This window comes from Ascaphus truei, chromosome 5 (genome assembly GCF_040206685.1).
Source record: "Ascaphus truei isolate aAscTru1 chromosome 5, aAscTru1.hap1, whole genome shotgun sequence".
Taxonomy (NCBI): domain Eukaryota; kingdom Metazoa; phylum Chordata; class Amphibia; order Anura; family Ascaphidae; genus Ascaphus; species Ascaphus truei.
This window is the reverse complement of record NC_134487.1, coordinates 37,758,134-37,781,703: the sequence shown is the minus strand read 5'-3', so window position 1 is coordinate 37,781,703 and position 23,570 is coordinate 37,758,134. Positions and strand designations below refer to the sequence as shown.

At 45.7% G+C, this 23,570-nt stretch overlaps 1 protein-coding gene across 4 annotated transcripts in view; it reads left to right on the top strand.

Moving 5' to 3' along the window:
• RELN (reelin) overlaps positions 1–23,570 on the top strand; it is a 483,994-nt gene that overhangs the window by 216,043 nt on the left and 244,381 nt on the right. For all 4 annotated transcript variants that reach the window (XM_075599655.1, XM_075599652.1, XM_075599651.1 and 1 more), the window contains exons 7-8: positions 17,845–17,941; positions 22,698–22,749. In XM_075599655.1, coding sequence (XP_075455770.1) covers positions 17,845–17,941; positions 22,698–22,749 — 149 coding nt within the window. The remainder of the gene's footprint in view (positions 1–17,844; positions 17,942–22,697; positions 22,750–23,570) is intronic.

Here is a 23,570-nt window from a genome sequence, read left to right as displayed (position 1 = left end):
GGGAGGTGATGTGCCGGGGGGTGATGTGCAGGGGGGTGATGTGCAAGGGGGTGATGTGCAGGGGGGAGGATGTGCAGGGGGGGAGTATGTGCAGGAGTGGTGATGTGCAGGGGGGTGATGTGCAGGGGGGGTGAGGGGAGGTGCAGGGGGTAATGTGAGGTCAAGGGGATATGTGAGGTGCAGGGGGAGTGATGTGCAGGGGGGTGATGTGCAGGGGGGGTGATGTGCAGGGGGGTGATGTGGAGGGGGGGTGATGTGGAGGGGGGTGATGTGCAGGAGAGGTGGTGTGCAGGAAGGGTGATCTGCAGGGAGGGTGATGTGCAGGAGGGGTGACGTGAGGTGCAGGGGGGTGATGTGAGGTGCAGGGGGGATGTGAGTACAGGGGGGGTGGAATGTGTGTGGTCTGCAGGGGGGTATTGTGGATGTGGAGGGTGAGTATTGTGTGTGATGTGGAGGGTGAGTATTGTATGTGATGTGGAGGGTGAGTATTGTGTGTGATGTGGAGGGTGAGTATTGTGTATGGGTGAGGGGGAGAGATGGGGGTGTGAGAGATGGGGAGTCACAAATGTTGATGATGAGGGGTGCAGGGGGAGATATATGAAGATGATGAGGAGTGCTGGGGGAGATATGAAGATGATGAGGGGTGCTGGGAGGAATATGAGGATGAGGGGTGCTGGGGGAGATATGAGGATGTTGATGAGGGGTGCTGGGGAGATATATATCAGGATGAGGGTTGCTGGGGCAGATATGAGGATGGTGAGGGGTGCTGGGAGAGATTGAGGGGTGCTGGAGATATGAGGATGATGATGAGAGGTGCTGGGGGAGAGATGATGATGATGATTTTACCCGTGCGGCCCGAATCTGTATTCCTTGGAGCAGTTCGGCCCTTCTCACTTGAGAAGTTGTGCAGCCCTGTTCTAGTGCCAGCCCAACAACCCAGAGCTGTGAAACGAGGATGTCATTTAGGAGGCATCATAATACTGTATGGTACAAAAAGGAACTTGAACGCCAAATAAATTCAGTTGAAAGAGGAAACACTCTCGTGTGGTTACAAATAAAAGGCTCCATGTTCACCCATCAATCTGACATATACCTCTGTGCAGCATACATCCACCCCTATGCCTCACCTTATTACAAGACTGACAGCTTTCAGAATCTGCAAACAGAAACAGCCCACTTCCAGGTCCTGGGTAGAGTGTGAGAGTGGAGACCTCAATGACAGAACAGGCAGACAAGACAGCTACATATCCACAGATGGGAATACTTACATGTTCCTATATCTACTGTCATAGCTCTATACCACTCCAAAAGTGGTAAACAGCCGCTGAGCCTATGTCGAGGCCAGAGACTGTACAGAAGAGTGCACTGCAATACTGGGTCTGCATTAACAACAGCAACCTATAGTCTTGCTGTGCCATCAGACAACTTGCCCTTGAACAAAACCACACACAGGTCGATAACCTGTCAAAATACCAAATTAACTTAATCACCAGTGAAATTAAGGAACAATATGTGGTGATCTGGAAAAATGAAATCCATCTCTCAAAGAAACCAGTGACCAACAACGCCCTACAGATAGATTACCTCTTCACTATACCTGCTGAGGGTAACAACCCAAAGCAGAGGCAGACGCTGTGCTAGTACAGACTGACCGCCTACAGGTTTGATATAGAGATGAACAGCAAGGATGAAGAGGAGCACAGCAGCGTTTCCCAGCAGCTTCCAGCTAGTAGATCGCCAAAAAATAAGGGTAACTCCAAACAGGGATGAGTATTAAAAAGGGAATTTAATGGTCAGTTACAGAGAACAAACAATGGCAGGAACGCACCTACGCGTTTCGTCCGTAAAGGACTTTCTCAAGGTGCGTTCCTGCCATTGTTTTAATACTCATCCCTGTTTGGAGTTACCCTTATTTTTTGGCGATCTACTAGCTGGAAGCTGCTGGGAAATGCTGCTGTGCTCCTCTTCATCCTTGCTGTTTGTGTTTACCTTCAGAGGACCGCACTCTGGAATTGATCCATCAGCCGAGGACACCACCAAGGAAGGTAAAGGGCTATAGCCCATTATACTCTTACCATCCAGTGCTGGACTGACTTGAGTTATTTCCCCAGGGTTGAGTATACCACTATTAGGAGACCTATTTCGGGGTACCTGCGTGGGGACCACCAGGCCTCTAGTTTCTCACCCTTGGATGTTATGAATTATACTCTATGTCCTTGAATTTGGATCTATTATGGAAAATGGAATTATTCTACTATTAATGAGCTACTCATGGTGATGCACCAATACACTGCCTGCCTATCTAGATATAGAGATGGGCAGACACAGACAGAACTGGAAGCCCAGAGAGAGCATACGGTGACTAGAGGGAGAGGTACTGCACAAAATTCTCCAATGTGAGGACCACTCACTTCTGGAAACTCGCAGCTCAGATCCGAATCTTTAAAGGTGCTATCCCACATACTCTAGTTGGCTAGTTGAATTTCTTAGGGGCCTCTGAATGGGGAAGTGTTTTTCGATCAAGTGTTTTCTTTACCCTGTCTTGATCAGAGATCCAATAAAGTTATCGGGAGGGTGGATTCTGGCTGTAAAGTGCTCCCAAGTCTAAATTTAAAAAAATAAATTAGAAATACTTATTGCTGTCAGGTTTGAGTATAAAAGGTGTTATTTACACATGTGAGACCCTTCAAACATGTCACTGGAATTGGTTCACTATGATACTAGGAGGGGTTGCCCCTTTACCAGTATAGAAAAGACACACAAAATAATAGCGATCTGCCTAGGAGAAGAAGAAACCACCGCAGAACTCCCTGCACATTATATGAGCACACGGCACAGACTGAGAGACTCCCTCTAAACCTCTAATCCCCGCATCCCTACATAACCCAATTCACATGTACCTTGTAAACATTGAAATCCCTTTTTTCCTGATGCTTTGGCAACACTGGAATGCAGCCTGTCATGCCAATACAGCTGTTTTGATTTGAAACGTCTCCATTTAAGCATGCAAATTGAATATATGTGTGAGACCGCGACACTGGCGTCATATGCGTGAGACTCGTGCTTTTTGCATGTCACTTGACAGGCCTGAAAATATAATACAGACCATTTGTATATTTCACTTTGCCCTTGCGGAGTAATATAATGTTGACACCCGTGTAGCAGCCTCAGCATGTGAGCTGACACACTCTGGGTCACACTGTGGGCCATGTTTACTATACAATGCAATGGCACAAGGCACCTTCTGGTGACAGAAGACGCATTGAATGGGCTGAAGATGTCTTCCAGCGACAGCATATTTCTTATGGAATAGCACTGCTTAGTAAATATGGGTCTATACAGTATATCTTTCAATTAAAGAACTTGATATGCAGTGGCAATTTTGAAATTGTTTTACAAGTGTCCCTAAACATTTGTACTTATTTGCTACTCATTCTCCAGGGCAAAAAGATTGATCAATAAAAATGTAGTGTGTGTGTGTGTGTGTGTGTGTGTGTGTGTGTGTGTGTGTGTGTGTGTGTGTGTGTGTGTGTGTGTGTGTGTGTGTGTGTGTGTGTGTGTGTGTGTGTATATTTTTTTTTCTTAATATATATTTCCCCCTTCCACTGCCATCCCAACACTCAAGTTCTCTCTCACTGTTAATACCACAATCTCATCAACACCCAAAGCCTGCTGCCTAGGGGCCATCTTTGACTCTGCCCTCTTCTTCATTCCGCATATTCACTCTCTCACTAAGTCCTGCTGTCTCCACCTCTGAAATATTTATAGAGGATACGCCCTTTTCTTACTCATGATTCAACTAAAATCCTAATTCACGCATCTAAAATACTGTATATCCCTAAACGCCCCCTACGTTCTGCCCATGACACCCACCTTTCCTCCTGCCTTATTACCTCTCACTCGCGCCTGCAAGACTTCTACCGTGCTGCCCCCTCTCTCTGGAATTACCTACCATGCACAACCAGACTCTCCCGCAGGGTTCAGACCTCTAAAAACTCCCGGAAACTCATCTTTTCAAGGAAGCCGATCAGGGTCAGGGCTTAACTAGTTAGGTCTGCTTCCTAGTCTACAGCCTCTCGGCTGTCAGCTGTTGTAACTGTAGCATGTGATTGCTCTGGTCTATAAGAAGGCACCTGTGAGTTTGCGGTGTTGCTCCTTGCTGCTGTTTACTCTCTACTATTGGATTACCTGGTTCCTGACTTCGGCTTGCTCCCTGACCCGTCTGTTTGCTGCCTGCCCTGGACTTCCGCCTGTGATCTGACTTTGTTCCTTTTCCGTCTGCCCTGAACCTCTTGTATTGTATGTCTTTATTTATACAGTGGCGACACTGTTTATTCTAATACGGCTAGAGCCGCAAGCCGTAAGGTTTCCCGGCTTTTGCATTGAATTCCCTCGGCGTGCCGCGCATCACAGATGCGCGGTCACGCTTCATCGGGAGTGTGCTCGCATAGCGCGCGTGCCCAGGGCTCCCCGAGGGAGCCCTGGGTTGCTCCTAATGTGGGGGATGGCAGTGGGGGGCTCCGGGGGACCCGGCGGACCCGGAGAGGGGAGGGGGAAGCCCCGATCGGAGGACCGATCCTCCGAGGCTCCGGCGCGCGCATGGGACACCTCGACGCGCCCGGTATCTGTCGCGGCCGAGACCGGGTAAATGTTAGAATAAACTCGGCCGTGACAGTATAGCGCCATTAATGTACATAGCGCTTCACGGTAGTAATACATGTGGTAATCAATTAAATAATCAATTAGATAATATAAATAACAGATCATGGGAATAAGTGCTTTAGACATAAAAGTAACATTAAGGAAGAGGAGTCCCTGCCCCGAGGAGCTTTCAGTCTAATTGGTAGGTAGGGAGAACGTACAGAGACAGTAGGAGGGAGTTCTGGAAAGTGCGTCTGCAGGGGGGCAAGCTTTATGTATCGTGTTCAGAATATCCACAGTGCTATTCATATGCTTCTTTAAGCAAGTGTGTCTTAAGGTGGGTCTTAAAGGTGGATGGATAGAGAGGGTGCTAGTCGGGTACTGAGGGGAAGGGCATTCCAGAGGTGTGGGGCAGTCAGTAAAAAAGGTTTAAGGCGGGAGAGGGCTTTAGATACAAAGGGGGTAGAAGAAGACATCCTTGAGAAGAACGCAAGAGTCTGGATGGTGCATAACGAGAAATTAGGGCTGAGATGTAAGGAGGGGCAGAAGAGTGTAAAGCTTTAAAAGTGAGGCGAAGAATGGAGTGTGAGATGCGGGATTTGATCGGAAGCCAGGAGAGGGATTTCATGAGGGGAGATGCTGAGACAGATCTAGGAAAGAGTAGAGTGATTCTGGCAGCAGCATTTAGGATAGATTGTAGGGGAGACAGGTGAGAGGCAGGAAGGCCGGACAGCAGGAGGTTACAGTAATCAAGACGGGAGAGAATGAGGGCCTGAGTCAGCGTTTTAGCAGTCGAGCAACAGAGGAAAGGGCGACAAGTTTTAGAAATGTGTTGAATGTGCGGGGCGAATGTGAGAGAGGAGTCGAGTGTGACCCCTAGGCAGCGTGCTTGGGCTACTGGGTAAATGATCGTAGTTCCAACAGTAATGTGGAAGGAGGTAGTAGGGCCAGGTTTGGGAGGAAGTATGAGGAGCTCTGTTTTAGCCATCTTGAGTTTAAGGTGGCAGAGGGCCATCCAGGATGATATAGCAGAGAGACATTCAGAAACTTTGGTTTGTACAGCAGGTGTAACACTACCGACACACTTTATTAGAGTGTGGCCGGTACCGCAAGCCGGGAGATTTCCCGGCTTGCTAGTGGCCGCCCCTCGGCGCGCGGTCACGCGTCTTCGGGAGCGTGCGCCCCCTGCACGCGCGTCCAGGGGCTCCCCGAGGGAGCCCTGGTGTCCCGCGATTGCGGGACAGCGGCAGGGGGTTCCGGGGGACCCGGCGGACCCGGCAGCGGTAGGGAGAGCGCCCCGATCGGAGGGCGCTCTTCCGCTGCTTCGGCGCGCGCCCGTCACTCTCGGGCGCGCACCAGGCTACTGCTGCGGCCAAGAACGGGCAAATGCTCGAATAAACTTGGCCGCAGCAGTAAGGTCGGGTGTTGAAAAGTATATTTGTGTGTCGTCAGCATACATGTGACCCGACTACGAACACTGCTATCCACTCCTTAGGACCCTGCCTTCGCTCCGCTGATCCGAATTCAGGGCGTTTAACTCTGTTGAACAACACTATTCTTTGATTTCTCCGCGTGGACACACCACCCAACCTGATAATCTGGCATACCCCTAACATCCATCAACCCCTCTCCAATGTTATTGGGGCCAACTGTGCAGCTGGACCAAACTACACACTAACACACTCTAATATCCTCACCGCCAAACCATAATGGGATCAGCTGTGCGGCTGGGCTCCACCCTGAGGCATACTCTGTACCACAGCCGCTTTACCTTTTGTTACAAAACTGCCCATTATTCCCTCTATATTGTAAACTCTGACGAGCAGGGCCCTCGTTACCTTCTGTATTTGGGATGACTTAGTATGTTACTGTGGGGGGTTACCACTGGAGTTGAAAATGTGGGGTGTTTCTCGCCATATGTTTTAAAAGACCACAAGAAGGGGGTCACCAGGCTTTCTAAAATATTTGTCCAGTTCCATGTGTTATGCTGAGTGTAGGCGGACGCTCACAGAGGTATGCAAGGGAGACTGATTATAGTGAAATTAAATAAGCCTTTTATTGCGCCTGTTTCCTTAACATCAGGAAACCATCCAAACAAGGGGTAAACAAAGCTTCTATTCACTTGGGAGTATTTCTAGTGAAATACTATGCAGTTCACAATTCCCTTAGATAAGCATGTCTCCCAGCCCCAAACATATAGCATGAATTAAGCAGATATAAGAAGTCTCATAAATGAAAGTCTTATCTGTTCCTTGTGGTTTGGAGGGAAAATCTTCTCTGTCCCTGGTTCAGCTCCCTTTTCCTCAGGGTGTGTCAGCATTCAGGTTTAGAAGTTTCCCCTGTGTCTTGAAAGCAGCTCTGCTGTTTCTTCTGGCAGGGCTCAAGACTGTTTGTCTCCAAGTTCAGCTCAGGTGTGTGCTAAGGAGTCCCACTTCCTGTCTCAAAAGACAGGCTTTTCTAAGCCATCTAATCAGGCAGGTGGTGTTTGTTAATTGACTACCAGCAGTTAACCACCACACTGCTAGATTAGAGGTACATTACCTGAACAGGGATAACTCCCCTGTTACATACCTCCCCTGTTTGTGGGAAGCTCGGGCTTGCCACGGCCAAAGCCCATCCTTCCACTCTCATTTTAGATATCTCTGTGACTTGAATGAGAGTGGATGGAGGAAGATAACCCTCAGTCCTGCTGGGATTGGAGCCCTTTCACCAGTTTATTCGTGTCTCCTGAAGGTGCTTGAGATCAGCACTCCTCAGTCGCTCGAGGAGGACTTTTTCTAAGTATAGTCTTTTTGCTACGTGCGCGGTCATGAGATTTCCCTCGCATCGGGTGCTCGTCTTATTGTAGGCATACTGTATGGCAGCAGTTGCAGAGCGTTTAAAAACAGCCCTTTGAGTTTTCCGCTCTTGAAGCTGTCTCTCTGCCCTTTTCCCACTCAATGGGGTTGCTAGTTCAGCCTCTTTGGGGTTAAGTTGCAATTCCACACCCACTTCCAGAGAATGTCCCATCTTTTCAGCTTCATCAGCTAAGGATTCTTCTGGTTTTGATTCAGCACGTGTACCTTCTTTTGTTGCCTGTTGGGTTGCTGAAGGTTTTGCTAGTGCTTGTTTAGGTGGTTCAAATTTTGCAACCTTGTCTTTCAGATGAGCGGTATTCCCAGCTCTCACTGTACCCTTGTCTTCATGGGTTTTTGAGTCTGTGGGATACTGACGCTTAGTCAGGGTCAATACTTGTCCTTGTAGGACTGTAATCTCATCCGCGAGAGATCCCTGTTTTTTGAGTGCGTCTTGCAAGTCTCTTCTCAGGGAATTTATCTGCACGCTTTGCTTTCTCTGAGCTTGCTTCCACATTTTTATTGCATTGTGAAGCACTATGAATTTCTTTGCTCGGGCCACAGTTACTTGTTTTAGTTTCTGGACCTTCTTGTGCTCCCTTTTGTGCCGGGTCACCTGGGTTCTAAGCTTGGCCTCTAGCGATGCTTTGGTGACGCTCAGTGTAGCCTTCAGTTTCTCATGCTGCTTTGCGGGGACATACTGGGTCATCAGAAGTTCCTGCAGCACTTGAATTTCTTTAACAGCCTGCAGATTTTCTTCCTGCAGAGTTCGCTGCGTCTCCTCGGCCTTCTCGAGGTGCGTACGCAGACCTTGCAGTTGGTTCTACAGTCGGTGCTCTGCTTCAAACTTCTCACCTTCCAAAAGTCTATTTATTTCCTTAAGCTCGTGTAGCTTTTCATTCTTTTCCTTGACTTCGTCTGTCAACTGAAAATTTTCTTCTTTCAGTTTTAAGTTTTCTCTTTTTAATCTTGAATTTTCTCATTTTTCAGTCTCTGTACTATTCAGGGTCTCTTTGCAGTCCTCCTTCCATTTACGCACATCTGCTTTGAGAATGACAGTCTACTGGCGTGAGACTTCCTTCTCTAGGTTGAGGGTCTGAAGCTCCTTCTGAGAGACTTTGAGATCTGTATCAAGATTGACAATAGTTTCTTTAGATATGTCCAGCTCCTCAGTGAGACTGTGTTGTTCCTTTCTGGAAACTTCCAGATCTGTGCGGCAGCTGTTGGTCTCATGATGTGAGGCATCCAGTGCTCTGCGGAGTGTCTGAACCTCTTTCTAAGATACGTCCACCTCAGTCCGGACATTGTTGACCTCCTGTTGTGAGGCATTCAGCTCTACGCGAAGAGTGTGAACCTCTTGCTGAAAGACTGTCATCTGCTTTAGTGTCTCCTCATACTTCCGCTTCAGCTTAGTCATCATTTTATCAGATTGGCTTTGCTTTTCATCCATGCCGGAAATAGTAGCGTTTGCAGTATCTAGCTCAGTCTTGAGATCGTCCAATTCTGTTCCAGATTCAGAGTACATTGAGAGCACCGTCTTCTGTAACTCAGCATTATCTTCTCTCTCAAGTTTCAATGGTTCTCGAAGTAGATCACAGTCACGCCTGGCAATTTTCAGGGCGTCTTCAGGGCTGGTCGAGGGATCGTCACTCACTGGTTCCGGCTCCGCTTCCCTGGGATGACTGGTTGAGGGTTCCTCACTGTTGGCACCGGACACACACTTCTTTGGGGTACACGACTTCTGCCTTGGGCCCTCTGGATATTCGGTTATCCGCGGGACGAATTCTCAATTTTCTCTAGGCTGCAGGGCATCTCGGTCCCCTTTTTTCTCCACAGGATCTGCGGACGTGTTTGTTCCTTCCACGGTACATGAAGAACCGCTTTTCTTTTTCTGCCTTTTTGATTTGGATGACACCGTCCCTTCAGGGATACTGGGGTCTCCATCTTAATTTGAAGTTTTAGCAGCGTCACTGGATCCACCCGGCTTTTTTTGCAACTGTAATAGCTGACGGAAATATTAGGTGATCCACTGCTCCCGCTCTTTCTCCTGCTGATCATATTCGTCATCAAAGGGAGCGGTCTTTTCGGTTCGTGCCGAGTTCAGGCACCCCTACCATTCTTGGGGTGTTTTGTGGGTGTGACTCGGTTTGGGTTCCCCGTAAGAGATGTCTTCCTCTTTATTGGACTGGAAGGGCCTCTCTTCCGTTGGGTAGGGTTCATTACAGGAACGCTGCATCTTGTCCTCCATTTTTAGGCTATCAGGTGTAATTTTCTTCCTGACCTCAGGAGGCGCTATTGCAGCTGTTGCCACTGTATTTGCTAGAAACCCTAATCGTGGTAGTCCTACAGGTGGGCATATTTTGCTTGTAGAGGTCGTAGCTCTCACAGGCATCTCTGTAGACTTTTTCTTTCTTGGGTAAGTTTTACAATATCAGCAGTCTGTGCATGCATTTTCTTTCATCAGGTATACAAGATGTGCAGTTGCTAGGTAAAAACGTCTATTTGCTTTACACCATTTACTTGCTAGGTGTAATCTCTCATTAGGTATGCTGAATATGTAGTTGCTAGGTAAAAACTTCTGTTTGCTTTACACCATTTACTTGCTAGGTGCAATCTCTCTGCTTCAGCCAAATAATGTGATTTTCTGCTTGAGTTCAGTCTCAACTTTGGGTATTATGACATTCACTCTTCACACTTTGGGATACCTTTTACACAGTTCAGCAATTCCTTTTTTCTAGTAGGCAATTTTACCCTAAGCACTTGTTTACTGAAAATTCCCCTGCTTCAGCACAGTCTTGCATCAATTTTCACATTTTTCTGCATATACTCCATTCGCAACTGGTAGTCCTATGTGGTGTGGCAGCCTTTACTTGCAGAATCAGTACCGCTCATGGGTCACCATTTGTATTCACTGCTTCAGCTAAACATTTGAAAACAACAAACGCCTATCCCTTTAAGGGCTAACTCACTTCTTGAACCCTGACTATGGCTGGAAGGCAAACCCCCTATTTCAATGACCATATTACACTTTATTGTGATAGGCAAATAAGGTTTTACCTGCTTCAGCAGTCTCTCTCTCCTCTTGGGATTGGGGAAAAGAGTCCATCTGTGGTTTGGAAGTTTCAGTGCAGTAGTGTGTATCACTTTAACTCTGATCTCTGCTGCATGAGATTTTTTTTTTTTTTTTTAAGTTGCTCAGACTGTTTGTAGGCAAAAAGCATAAAAAAATTCACAGAAAAAATCTCCGGTCCTTTCTAACTTCAAAGACCACCTCTCATCCCTCTTCTGACACCATATGTAGGCGGACGCTCACAGAGGTATGCAAGGGAGACTGATTATAGTGAAATTAAATAAGCCTTTTATTGCGCCTGTTTCCTTAACATCAGGAAACCATCCAAACAAGGGGTAAACAAAGCTTCTATTCACTTGGGAGTATTTCTAGTGAAATACTATGCAGTTCACAACTCCCTTAGATAAGCATGTCTCCCAGCCCCAAACATATAGCATGAATTAAGCAGATAAAAGAAGTCTCATAAATGAAAGTCTTATCTGTTCCTTGTGGTTTGGAGGGAAAATCTTCTCTGTCCCTGGTTCAGCTCCCTTTTCCTCAGTGTGTGTCAGCATTCAGGTTTAGAAGTTTCCCCTGTGTCTTGAAAGCAGCTCTGCTGTTTCTTCTGGCAGGGCTCAAGACTGTTTGTCTCCAAGTTCAGCTCAGGTGTGTGCTAAGGAGTCCCACTTCCTGTCTCAAGAGACAGGCTTTTGTAAGCCATCTAATCAGGCAGGTGGTGTTTGTTAATTGACTACCAGCAGTTAACCACCACACTGCTGGATTAGAGGTACATTACCTGAACAGGGATAACTCCCCTGTTACACTGAGCTCACACAGAACAAAAAAATACTTTCATTTTTGTTTTATAATTTACTGGAGTGCCCGAAATTGTGACCGAAAAAAACCTACGTGCAAAAAACACAAGATCCCATCCGCAACCACTAAAATCGCATCATCATGTTGTCTTGAGGGGCTTCTTGGAGAGCCGAAACGTTGAGCTTTTTGTATTAAACGTTTGATATTTCTGCATAAGACCTGGAGAGCCTGTTAATCACTGTCTTGTATTCCTAATACTTTTACAGTTAATGCACCCGGGCAGTATACCAGTCTTAGTGGAATCTCACTATATCTGTTGAAATATAGATATACAGTAGATATATATATATATATGTATATATATATATATATATATTATGCCGCGTTGCCATGGCGACACATCTCCAGAAGTCGCCTGGACCAAGTAAGTGAGGTTTACAGAGGCCATCGCCGCTTCCCCGGCATTTCATTTAAGTGCCTTCAGGAAGCGCGCGGGGCCTCTGTAAACCCTGCGCCCCCCGCAGATAATCTCGCGCACCTCTGGGTTAGAGGTCAAAAGCCCTCAGAAGATGTTTGCGTTAAGGTGTTTTCCGATGCTGGAAGATGTCGTGTGGCATGGCAACACTTAATAAGTATGGTCCATTGTGCGTTAAAAACACCGTCCTTTCTAAAACCTCTCTTACTCTGCAACTACAGCCCGTCCATGGCACTTGAAACCACAAGAAAATCAAAAGACCAGAGATAACTGAGGGGCAGCAGATGTTTCCCTTCCATTACAATGCTGGATCAGGCATAAAGGACAGAGGTAGCATCCTGTAAAGATCCTGGCGGCTGTTCAAGAATATGAATAGATAAACATGATAGGTGTCAATAGATTCAGTAACTTCCAGAATTGGAGGCCGTGGAAGCTGGAGCTGGTGTCTGGTGCCAAATGACAATGTATCGCTAAGGGGAATGTTGCAAAAACATTCTGGGAATGTGAATGGGAAACAAACACCTTGTAGTCTAATGATAATAATAATAAAAATCACTAGATTTAAGCCAGGTGCCGTCAAACTCAGATTATATTGGGGGCCATTTCTTAAGTCCGACTACAAGAGTCGGGCCGCAACAGGACAAAATAAAATACATAGTCAGTAACCTATGCGTAAACTTTTTTTTTGAGTTTTTCTTATTAAAAATATGTCAAAGTTGCTGGGATCTTTCGCCTCTATCTTCTGCTCCATCTCCTCTCTATCACCATCCCCCTCTCTCCTCATCTAAAGAAGAGGAAGCAGGATTCTGGTAAGTGGCCCTGAGAGAGGAAGGAGGGAGTCAGAGCATCTGATGCTCAGTCTTTGTCACTCTCACACTCAATCACACACACTCAATCACAAACACACACACTCAGTCTCACATACTGTCAGTCTCACGCACACACTTAGTCTCACGTGCACACTCAGTCGCACGCGCACACTCAGTCTCACTCGCACACTCACTCGCACTCTCTCACTCACACTCAGTCTCACACAAACACACTTAGTCTCACACACTCTGTCCCACTCGCACACTCGGTCACAATACCCCCCCCACAATACACACACAATACTTCCCCTCCCCCACAATACTCCCCTTTCCTACAATACACACACACTGCCCCCTCCCCCACAAAACAGGATAGGAAAGGAAAGGGAAATTTCAGGGAGAAGGGAGGGGTTGGGGGTGCAAACAAATGTGATATGGGGGAAGGGGGGCAACATTTCGGGGTGAAGACCCTTTCAGGCCCGTTCCCAAGGGGCAAAAAAAATGTCTGATGGTACTTCCCTTTAACCCTGTTAAAAACTCCCTATGGAATGGTGAAAAACCAGATGAAAATAATGTCAATCCAAATGGAGATGGTGAAATAAATTAGTCACGCACCTCAGAAAGAGTTATGGGGGATTATGGGCTCCTGAATCACGTTCAATGAAGACCTAACTAGGAAAAAAGGTGAGCTCAAAAATCCCAAATAGAAAACATAATACTGTCCCTAACAGATACATGTAGCCAGGTCCCCCCATAGACCCCTCTTACCTGCCGGTCCAGGGCGCATGCCGGGAGGTGCGCGGGTGCCGCCGGCGGGGCGTGCAGACAACCGGCAAGTGCCAGGGAAGCTGCAGGGAGCTTGATGGCTGGCGAGCGGGTCGCCGGAGCTCCACCGAGGGCGCCGCCATCTTGCCGATGCGCATGCGCAGGACACACAGAGTTGCGGCGGCCATGTTGGTACACCTCGCACATGCACAGGAGACATTGCTGAGCGGCGGCCATTATATGAAAGGCTCCACGAGGGACTACAACCCCCAGCAGCCCCAGGGGCTGTGAGTCTGGCGGTGAAGAACAGCCAATAGGGCTGCAGCAATTCCCTGCCCTAAGATTGCTACTTTTAGTGCGCTGAGAGCCACGCCAGTCGGAAGCAGGACGCCAAGGAGACAGGTAGTGTATCAGGTGCCAGTGGCCCTGATCAGACCAGATCTCCCCTGAGGCCCCAGCTATGCCCCGATTCACATTATGTTGTGGCTGCTGCAGGGAAGGGACATAGCTTGGGACACTTCCCCAGTAGCTGCAATACAAAGATACTGCATGGTGGTGACGGACGCCACGTGGTGACTAGTGACTGCGGTCTGGGACCAGACACAGGCCTATCCTTTATCAGAGACTATTAAAAGGGGCACACTCCAACGCGAGCCCCCTCAGAGGTGGACCGGACACCTGAGGATCCATGCGCGACGTGGGACACATTGCGGCTCTGCGAACCTTCAGCCAAGACGGCCTGGTCTGGACTAAGACCAGGAAGGTATCGCACCAATGGCCATACACACTGTGGGCAGCGGGGTTGCTGTTGTGGACGTCGGGTGGTTCGGTGCCCAGGGCACCTGATTTCTTTAGGGGGAACTTCCCAGGTGGTGGGCTTACACTGTGGGGGTATAGCTCTGTGCCCAGATCATACTTGAAAACAAGAGGTAACTCTCAATGTATTAATTCCTGGTAAAACATTTTATAAATAAATAGTGTGGGGGCGGCTTTTTATGGCCTTGCTATTACCAACGTTATTAGTTATATGCCAGTAAATATTTTAGCCATAATGTGTGTGTTATTATCTGTTACTAGTGGGTTCCTGTGAGAGGTTATCCTACTCCGTTAGGATCTCTCACAGGTGGAGGCGCTGCGTACCAATGAACATGATCACCCCAGGCTCCCAGTGGCGGAGGATCAGGCCTCTTGTACACCTGACAGGTAATCATCACGCGTAGTCTCTTTAGTCACGGGGATAGAGGGCTACAGACACATTAGGATCAATGGGTATAAGGTGCAAGGCACAAGAGAGTACTATCAATAGCACAGACACTAGTTTTCTACCGACCAGTTTGAGTCCACGGCAATGCAGGGATGTGTCTCTGTGCTTTCTGGAGTCCGTTAGTGGTGTGCCTCCTGCTCAGTCTCTCCGTAGGGGGAGAATAAGATGCTGAACGAACCGGGCACTGGAGCGCCCTGAAATGCTTCCTGGTTGTCACATCGTGTCTACAGCTCTCCGGTTTACTGATAGGTTAAGAACCAGGAAGTGATTCCGATTGGTCCTAAGGTGCCAGCATGGCTGGAACAGCAAAGGGCATGCGTGTGCAGAGTTCCCCATGCGGCTTGGTGTCTCGGTTACCATGGTAACCCGACGTCATCTCGGAAAGCGCACACATAGTGCGGCAAGCGTCATGACCACAAACCCCCATAGTTTGAGTGGTAGCCGGTGGGATCCCCTGAGGAGCACATGGTATATATGTGAAAAAACACATTGTTGTTATTTTTGTTGTGTTACATTAATTAACCACTCACAATGCAGAGAGTGATTTGCAGGTCTCCTCTTATTCCTTTAAACTGATTCACTACACAGGTTAATAATTAGGATTGCTTGCAGTCACACTACATTCCTGTAATCTATTAAAGGTAAAATTGCATTTATACAGTAGCGACATTGTTTATTGAAGCAAAAGCCGCCGGCTCCATGCGGCTGGGAAGCGGGTAGCTGCGGCGCGTGGCGGCGCACTGTGACGTCACAGTAACATGCGCGCCCGGCTTCCCCGTCTTCCCCGGCTTCCACAGGCTTCCCCGACACCCCTGGAGATCAAATGAAGGTAAGCGGGGGTGCGGGGAAGCAGAGGGGCAGAGCAGGAGCCGGGTACGGGGTCGGGAAGGGAGGTAAATTGCGCGCGAAGTGGAGGGGGGGTGCGTGGGGGAAACGCGGCGGCGCGCGGTTGTTACTGGCGGCAGCTGGGGTAGATCTCGGCGTGCCGTCGTGATTTAGTGCAATAAACAATGTCGGTGCTGTAAAGTGCAAGATAAACTACAGTAGGGCCAAGCACAGTGATTAGGCTATTTAAGTTAAAAGCACGTGTCCGCATGTACAGTATGTGTAAACAGTGTCGGACCAAGGGAGTAGCGCGCCCCGGGCAGGTCGCCCCTCCTCCTGCAGCGTCGTCGCGATGTTACAAGGCGATGCGTTGCCTTGACAACGTGATGCCACATAACGTCCCGTTGTCATGGAAATGAATCACCACGTGACGTTGGGATGTTGAAAGTGGAGATGGTAAAAGATAAGTGCACGCACTCCGACCTATGCGCCATCTTTAAATGTCTGAGTCCTTTGCAGAGTCGCAATGTCAAGGGACATTTAAAGAGGGCGCGCCAGAGCGGCAAGCACGGAACTCAGAGCAGCGGTGTCGGCAGCAAGGAACCTTGACAGAACGGCGGCGCGGGTCAGGTCCTGTACACCCTGTCCAGTACCGCCGCTCCGTCAATGTCCTGAGTTCCGCGCGCACCCGCCACTCTGGCGCCATCTTTAAATGTCCTCCCACATTGACGCAGGTGAGCTGAACTCTGACATTTAAAGATGGCTCTGGGGTCGGAGTGCCCAAGTGCCCAGCCAGCCCGCCTCTGAATCCAGCACTGGGTGTAAACGCTAAAATCCAGTAAATAGCTCCCATGTGTTTACAGTTCAATCCTTCACACACAGACCCATATTCATATCTTTGGCAGATCTATCTCGATGGAGGAGGCTTCTTTCACTTAAAATGGAACTGCAGGATTAAAAATGTGATACTAACCATCTACGTCAGTTGTTTTTAACCTTTTTTTGGTTAAGGAACCCTATCCCTCTCTAACCCCAACCCTCTCTAATAGCGTGTCTGAGATCCGATACAGTGATAATTCTTCTGCATTTGGTCACATTTTCACATTTCCAGAAATTTGCAGGGATTGCAACCCTTGAGCGACGCCCGGGGAACCCAAGGGTTCAAAGGAAACCCGGTTGTAAAACACTGGTCTGTGCTCTTATATTCCCAGAAAAACAAACCCACCCTTATGTATGAAAATGACGAGGGATCTGAATACCGTTTGGATCAGCCATTTGCCTAGGAGCTTGATTATTATTTTTCCTTATGATGATGATGACCGATTCCCAGCAGCATAATTATTATTGAATTTGGGAGCAAGTCTCTGTTAATGAGTCTCAGGTGCAGTTCACTAGCCCGAGGCCTCACTGTTCTAGCTCCTCTTCCAGGGGATACTTCATAGGCCTTCTGCCGATAAACATTACCAGAAAGGCTGTCATCTGGGAGACTTGTCACTCATCACTTATTGACAATACTTATATTAATGTTCATGAATGCAGTGTGGATTGAGTTGAGAATAAATGTGTGCAGGACTCATCACATAAATAATTGATTTGTAACAAGTTTGTTTGGGGAGTTACAGTATGCAGTACGGAGCAGTGTCCTCCGCAAATGTGCAGGAGTTATTAATGCACAGGGAGTACAAGAAAAGGGTGTTTGTTCAGTCTATCATGCAGAAATATCCCGATGTGTTGGTCCCCAGAGGGACCTTCTTCAGGTCTTAAAGGTCCTGATCATCTTTTCTTCTACGGGCAAGGGAGCTCCTTTTTGCATATTGTTTACATTTGTCACTTGTATTTACATGTGTGACCATTGTATTTTGCCTTGTAATGTTATTTGGATTATTGCATTTTGCGCTCATTGAACCTGTGTGCCACATGTAGATGGCATCCTTAGTGTTTCCTGTTAGTACACGTGCATCCTTATCCCCATGAAATAGGAATATTTAATTCCCAGATATTGGCCAGAATAGGATTGTACTGATCACTATAACAATATAAAACCTAATATATTTGCAATATTATGGTAACGTCTAACTGTTGTACACATTTCCCCCCTATTTTAGTGACTCGCTGTAGCTTACATTGTTGTTGTATTAACCCCCTTTGCTGCCAGAGGAGTCAGCAACCCATTGTAAAGCACTCATGGAGTCCATCCACGGTTTACATATACTTGTGTTCCCAGTGAAGCGATGGAAACCCTGCTTAATCCTGCTGTAGTTTTATTCTCAGAGATTTGTAAAGCTGTAAGTTTTACTGGCTTCTCCCTCACTGGCGCCATTTCCAATGCTAAAAGTTTCACTTGCACTCTCTTGTTGTCCCTGCAGGCTACCGTGCAGCAACTGTGAAGTTGGAGAGCAGTGTGGTGTAATTATGCATGGCAGGGCTGTCACATTTTGTGACCCATATGGTCCGAGAGCGCTGGTAAGTTTGTATTCTTATCTCTCAGTACCTTTCATTGGAAGGGATGTTGGGTCCAATACCATTCAAATTTGTTGTTGTTTTTTTTTTTAAAGTAGCTCACAATTTTCTCATTGTAAGAATTATAGGCTAATCCTTTGACCCAATCATGAAACCTATTTCTGATTGCTCTACACTCTAAGCCTTCATTCACCCGTATGACCTTACTTACCTTATGACCTTTACCGGTCGAGGCCCTTGTGAAGTGAACATCATCACAGTAGTTAAGGAGCGATCATGTGGTTGTGGGTTGGGAGGGTGGGGTGGCACACTTGTGCTACAGCTTTTCTGGCACTGAAAGCGTTAATGACCACTGAATGCTCAGAAAACTGTGTAAAACACATCTTTCAGTGAAACCTACTGTTGAGAACCTCCACCAATGGGCAGCAGGCATTTTTTTTTGTCTTGTTTTTTGACGGGTGAAATGAAAAATAGGTTTAGGAGGCTAGTGAAAGAAGCTGTGATCTCCAAGCACCAATCAGTAGATGTCCGTGGCTCTGATCCTGCCCTTTACCTTAAGTGTCTTTCAATTTGACCGCATTTTGGTTTCAGGCGGCAAATGAAAAGATTTGTATTATGAAGGTATCATTTCCCCGGCACGTGGCTTCCCGTGGCTTATATTAGTGTCTTTCTGCCTCTCTTCAGAGATGCTTTAGTTAGTGTAGCAGAGAGAACCTTAGCCTCGGAAAGCTGCTGACAGACCCTGGCTGGTTGCAGCTTCTCTTAGCAGCTGGCTCCTGAGTAAAACGTTTTCAGAATTTGACGGTCCATTTGTGGGAAAATGTCAAACATACACTATAAAAAAAGGAAAAAAATGCCACTAGATTAAAAAGAAGAGAAAACCCTACAGGTCTTTGCATTTATCAGCAGCAATCTTCCCCGGCACAGACATTGCTGTACAAAAATATTAGAAACACAATAAAAACATTACAAGTGAGGGTCTGCCTATTTTTGCCACCCCCCCCCCTCATATAGGTGGGAAGCAGGGAGACTCCAGAGCGGAACAGTGTTAATTTCAGTTCTGGGGACCCCCAGCTTCCCGAGATACCTCTTGTCGGTGCTGCCGGCAGCATCTCCGGCTGGGTGAACAATGGGAAGGCTTAAATCTCCCCCATGGAACGAGAGCCAATAGGAAGTCGCAACGTCATCCTATTGACCCGCGTGACATGGGTGATCTAAACCTCCATGATGAACCAGAAGCACCTACAGAAGTAAGTATCTCAGGAAGCAGGGGGTCCCCAGAGCTGAAATGAACGGGGTCTAGCCCCAGAAATCCCCTGCTTCCCACCTTGGGGACATGTTTTTTTTTACTAGTTCAAGAAAATGTTGCTTTTAATAGTAGGGTAAATTTGCAGTTACTGCTCTTCATTAGCCCCAGCTGTATTGCTTTAACACTCACCTCAGATACTGCATGGGCGTATGGACGTACGTCTTTTTTCAACCTCATCTACTATGTAACTATGTATGCATGCTCCAACAAGGTGAAAGGGACCTGACAACAAGGATATAAAATATGAGCTTATTATACCTCAAACCAAGATCGAGAGTGTCATTTTAATTGGTCTTAAATCTCCCAAGCACGGGGAATGTTTCCGAGCACTTTTAATAGGGGCCGTAGTACACATGGTCATGCATCATTTAGATACCGAGGCATACAGTATGTCATTGTCCCCCTGATAACATTGTCATGTTCTTCAAATAGTGCAGTGGATATAGGAGACATTTCTCGTTACACAGCGAGGATACATCTTCAAACTCTCCCTTTTAGGCACAACTTTGGCATTATTAATATGGACAGATGATTTTGGTCACAAGATGGAGTGGAATATGTGATCATTTCATCAACCAAAACACCGCCATTACAAAATAAATATATACTTTTACAATAGAATAATTGACAGTAATTGATTTATTCAGTGCAAAGAGAGAAATGTGCGCATTATTATGCACATAATCAACAAAAAAACATGTCTCCTACTGTATGTCCAAATGATGAAAACCTCATAATGAAGCCTCCTTTTGATTTCAGTGAACAACATTTATAGTTAAAATGAGTATTAAAATGCACAAAATGCTTTTTTCCCCACTCCACAGCGAGCTTCCAATGACCACATTAAATGTCTTTACTGTTGCATGATCACAGCTTGTCTGCTAATTGACCGATTTAATGGTTTCAAGGTGCGATCAACAAAACAAAGATAAATTGAAGTATTCCTTCCTGAAATTAAAATTCGCCTAGGATAATATATTACAGCTAAATTAAAATACGCGTGTCTCATATGTCATTGTAGAATGCGTAATCCGTTAACAAGATTAATATTGCTAACGCTGACTGTAACATATAAATTAAAGCTGCAGACCAAGCAATATCCTACATGTGTATTTTTTTTTAATAAATCAGTTCTGTGCTAAGAGAAAATACTTGTAGCATTAAAAAAAAAAAAAAAAAAACAACAACTCTGAAATGAATTTTTTTCATGTATTATAATGTAACAAGCATTTTTTGTTTCTATAGCAACCATTTACAAAGTCACATCCCCTTCCTCTTCAGAAACAGGCTCTGGCACACCCCTTTTTGAGCCCTCCACTCTCTCTAGCATTGCACTAATTGTATTGAGTGACCGCCTGGTCACGTGATCTTCGCCACAGAACTTTGCATCTTTCGACCTCTTCTACTGCACTGACAGCCATTTAGTGAACCCCCGAGCTGAATCTTCGCCGATTGATCGGCAACTTAGCTAATTATCATTGTGTGGATTGTATGGATGCACATATGTATATGTATATATGTAACATATTAAAAGGGGACATTTAAAAAAAATAAACATTAAAACGGCATATAATATAGTAAAGAAATCTTCAAAATCTTTACCTGCCCAATTTTCCAGTCTCTCCAAGTCCTTCTGAAGAGTAATTACATCCTGCTCTGATTCTATTACCTTACATCATTTAGTGTCATCAGCAAAGATGGAGACTTAGCTCTCGATGCCAAAATCAAGGTCATTAATAAACAAGTTAAAAAGCAGGGGTCCCAGTACCGATCCATGACGTACTCCACTCACGACACTAGTCCAACCTGAAAAAGTTCCATTTATGACAACCCTCTGTTGTCTGTCCTTTAACCAGTTTTCAATTCAGGTGCATATATTTTTATTGAGTTCAATTTGCTTTATTTTGTGCACTAACCTTGTGTGGAATCATATCAAAAGCCTTTGCAAAATCTAAGTAGACCACATCAACTGCATTACCCTGGTCTAAATTCCTACTTACCTTCTCAAAGAAACAAATAAGGTTAGTTTGGCAAGATCTATCCTTCATAAATCCATGCTGACTATTACTAATAATTTTGTTTTCCATTAGGTATTCCATCCTGTATTAAACCTTCAAGTAGTTTCCCCACTATTGTAGTCAGGCTTACAGGTCTGTAATTCCCCGGTTGTGATCTACTGTAGCTAACCTTTTTAAATATAGGCACCACATCTGCTTTACACCAATCTTGTTGTACTGAGCCTGTGGAAATAGAGTCCTTAAATATTAAATGTAATGGTTTGGCTATTACTGAACTTGACTCCTTGAGATCTCTTGGATGTATGCCATCGGGGCCAGGTGCCTTATTTACTTTAATTTTTTCAAGCCGCATATGAACTTCTTCCTCAGTTAACCAATTTTCATTAATATGGAGGTTGTGGCTTCCTCCTGCCTGAAATTGATTCTTCCCTGGTAAACACAGAGGCAAAGAATTTGTTTAATACCTCTGCTTTTTCCTTATCTCCAATAATCTGCCTGCCCATCTCACACTGAAAGGGTCCTATATTTTCTTTTCTCATTTTGTTGTTATTTTGGTACTCAAATAACTTTTTAGAGTTGATCTTACTTTCTGTTGCAATCCTTTTTATCCATTTTTCTTAATTTGATTGCTCTTTTTGCACTTTTTGTTACATTCCTTTATAATTCTGATACAATGTATCCGTCCCTTCTGACTTCCAGAATCTAAACGCCTGCCTCTTCTTTTCCATTTCCACCCCTACCTGTTTATTTAGCCACATTGGTTTAGACTTATTTCTTTTATACTTATTACCCAAGGGTATACACTGATAAGTGTGCTTTTCTAACAATGTTTTAAAGACTGCCCATTTATCTTCCACATCTTTCCCTACAAAAACATCATTCCAATGTATTACTTGTAGATTAGTCCTCAGTTTATTAAAATCTGCCTTTCTAAAGTTTAAGGTCTTTGTTGAACCCAAGTAATCTGTTTTTTGATCATTTTTTTCAAATGAGACCATGTTATGATCACTGTTACCCATAGTAATGGCTACGGCGACGCGACGGCGTGACGTCACACATCACCGTCGCTATAGCGATAGTTGCATTTTGGTTCAGGAGACCTCGGAAGGTGACATGGAGCGTGGTGGAGGCGTGGCCATAAGCGGCTCGCCTTCATTGGCTGAACCGCTGACGTCACGCTGCTGTCACTCTCAAAGACAAAATCACTTGTTTTCCGAGCTGCAGGTCACTACGCAGCGCCGTCGTGGTCGCGCCCACTATGGTCACCCGCGACGGACTTCAAGTACATGTGACGGCGCCATGCGCCATAGCTGTAAATATAAGTACAGCCTAATGTTTGAATGACAAAAATGAAGTAACATTATAAGTGGACCATATCCACCAACAGCTTTTATAGTTGATGTAATTCTACCTTGTTTTTTTTTTTTCATAGATAACCTCTAACCTTAACACAACTACAGCATCTGTACTGCAGTTTTCTATTGGTAAGTCAATTCTAATTAATACTTTTCTATGAATAGAATAAGTTGTTGTTTTTTTTACCTTTAACAGTACCTTTGATTTAAGAGAACGCCAGTGTACTGACTACTGTGTGTGTTTTGATAACTAGATTACACAGAGGTGTCATGTCCTTTGCTTAAGCCAGTTTTGTTCTTTTAAAAAGGCATCAGTCTGCAAGATTTACCCATGTAAAATGTCATGGCCATTAGTTCATTTTTGTCCCAGGAGGGACTGCACCTTTAAAGGGTGTTCTTTCTTATAATACAGTACACTGATTTTAACCATTAGTTGGAACCGCTATTTTATTAGATACATCTTTGCCAAAGCACACAGGCTTATCTCCATTCTCTTTCTACTTTTATGTCATCATGTGATTGTCATGGTTTGCTCCTCTGGATGGATGCAGCAGTTGTCCCCTGATTTTAATTTGATTAGGCCTGTCCCCTGGTTGTCCCCTTTTTGCACTGTAGCATATGTGTTGAGTCTATATTTAGTGTTTGAATGTGAGTGTACTTGTTACAATACACTAAGACTTCTTGGTTATTCAGAACTGCATTATATTATCTATAGAGTATACACTTGCAGACCCCCCAAATTCAGACCCGAAAAACTTACCTATAGAAGTACTGTAGACCCAACACATAATTCCCTGTCAGGTCTTGTCTAAGCGAGAGCTAAATCTACAGACTCCACAGTTTCTCTATTGACGTTTGTGCAGAATTACAGGGCATTCGTAGCAAGTAGTATTCATTGATTTACTACTACAAATTTTAGAGCGTCAAAGGTACTGTACGCTGTAGTCAAC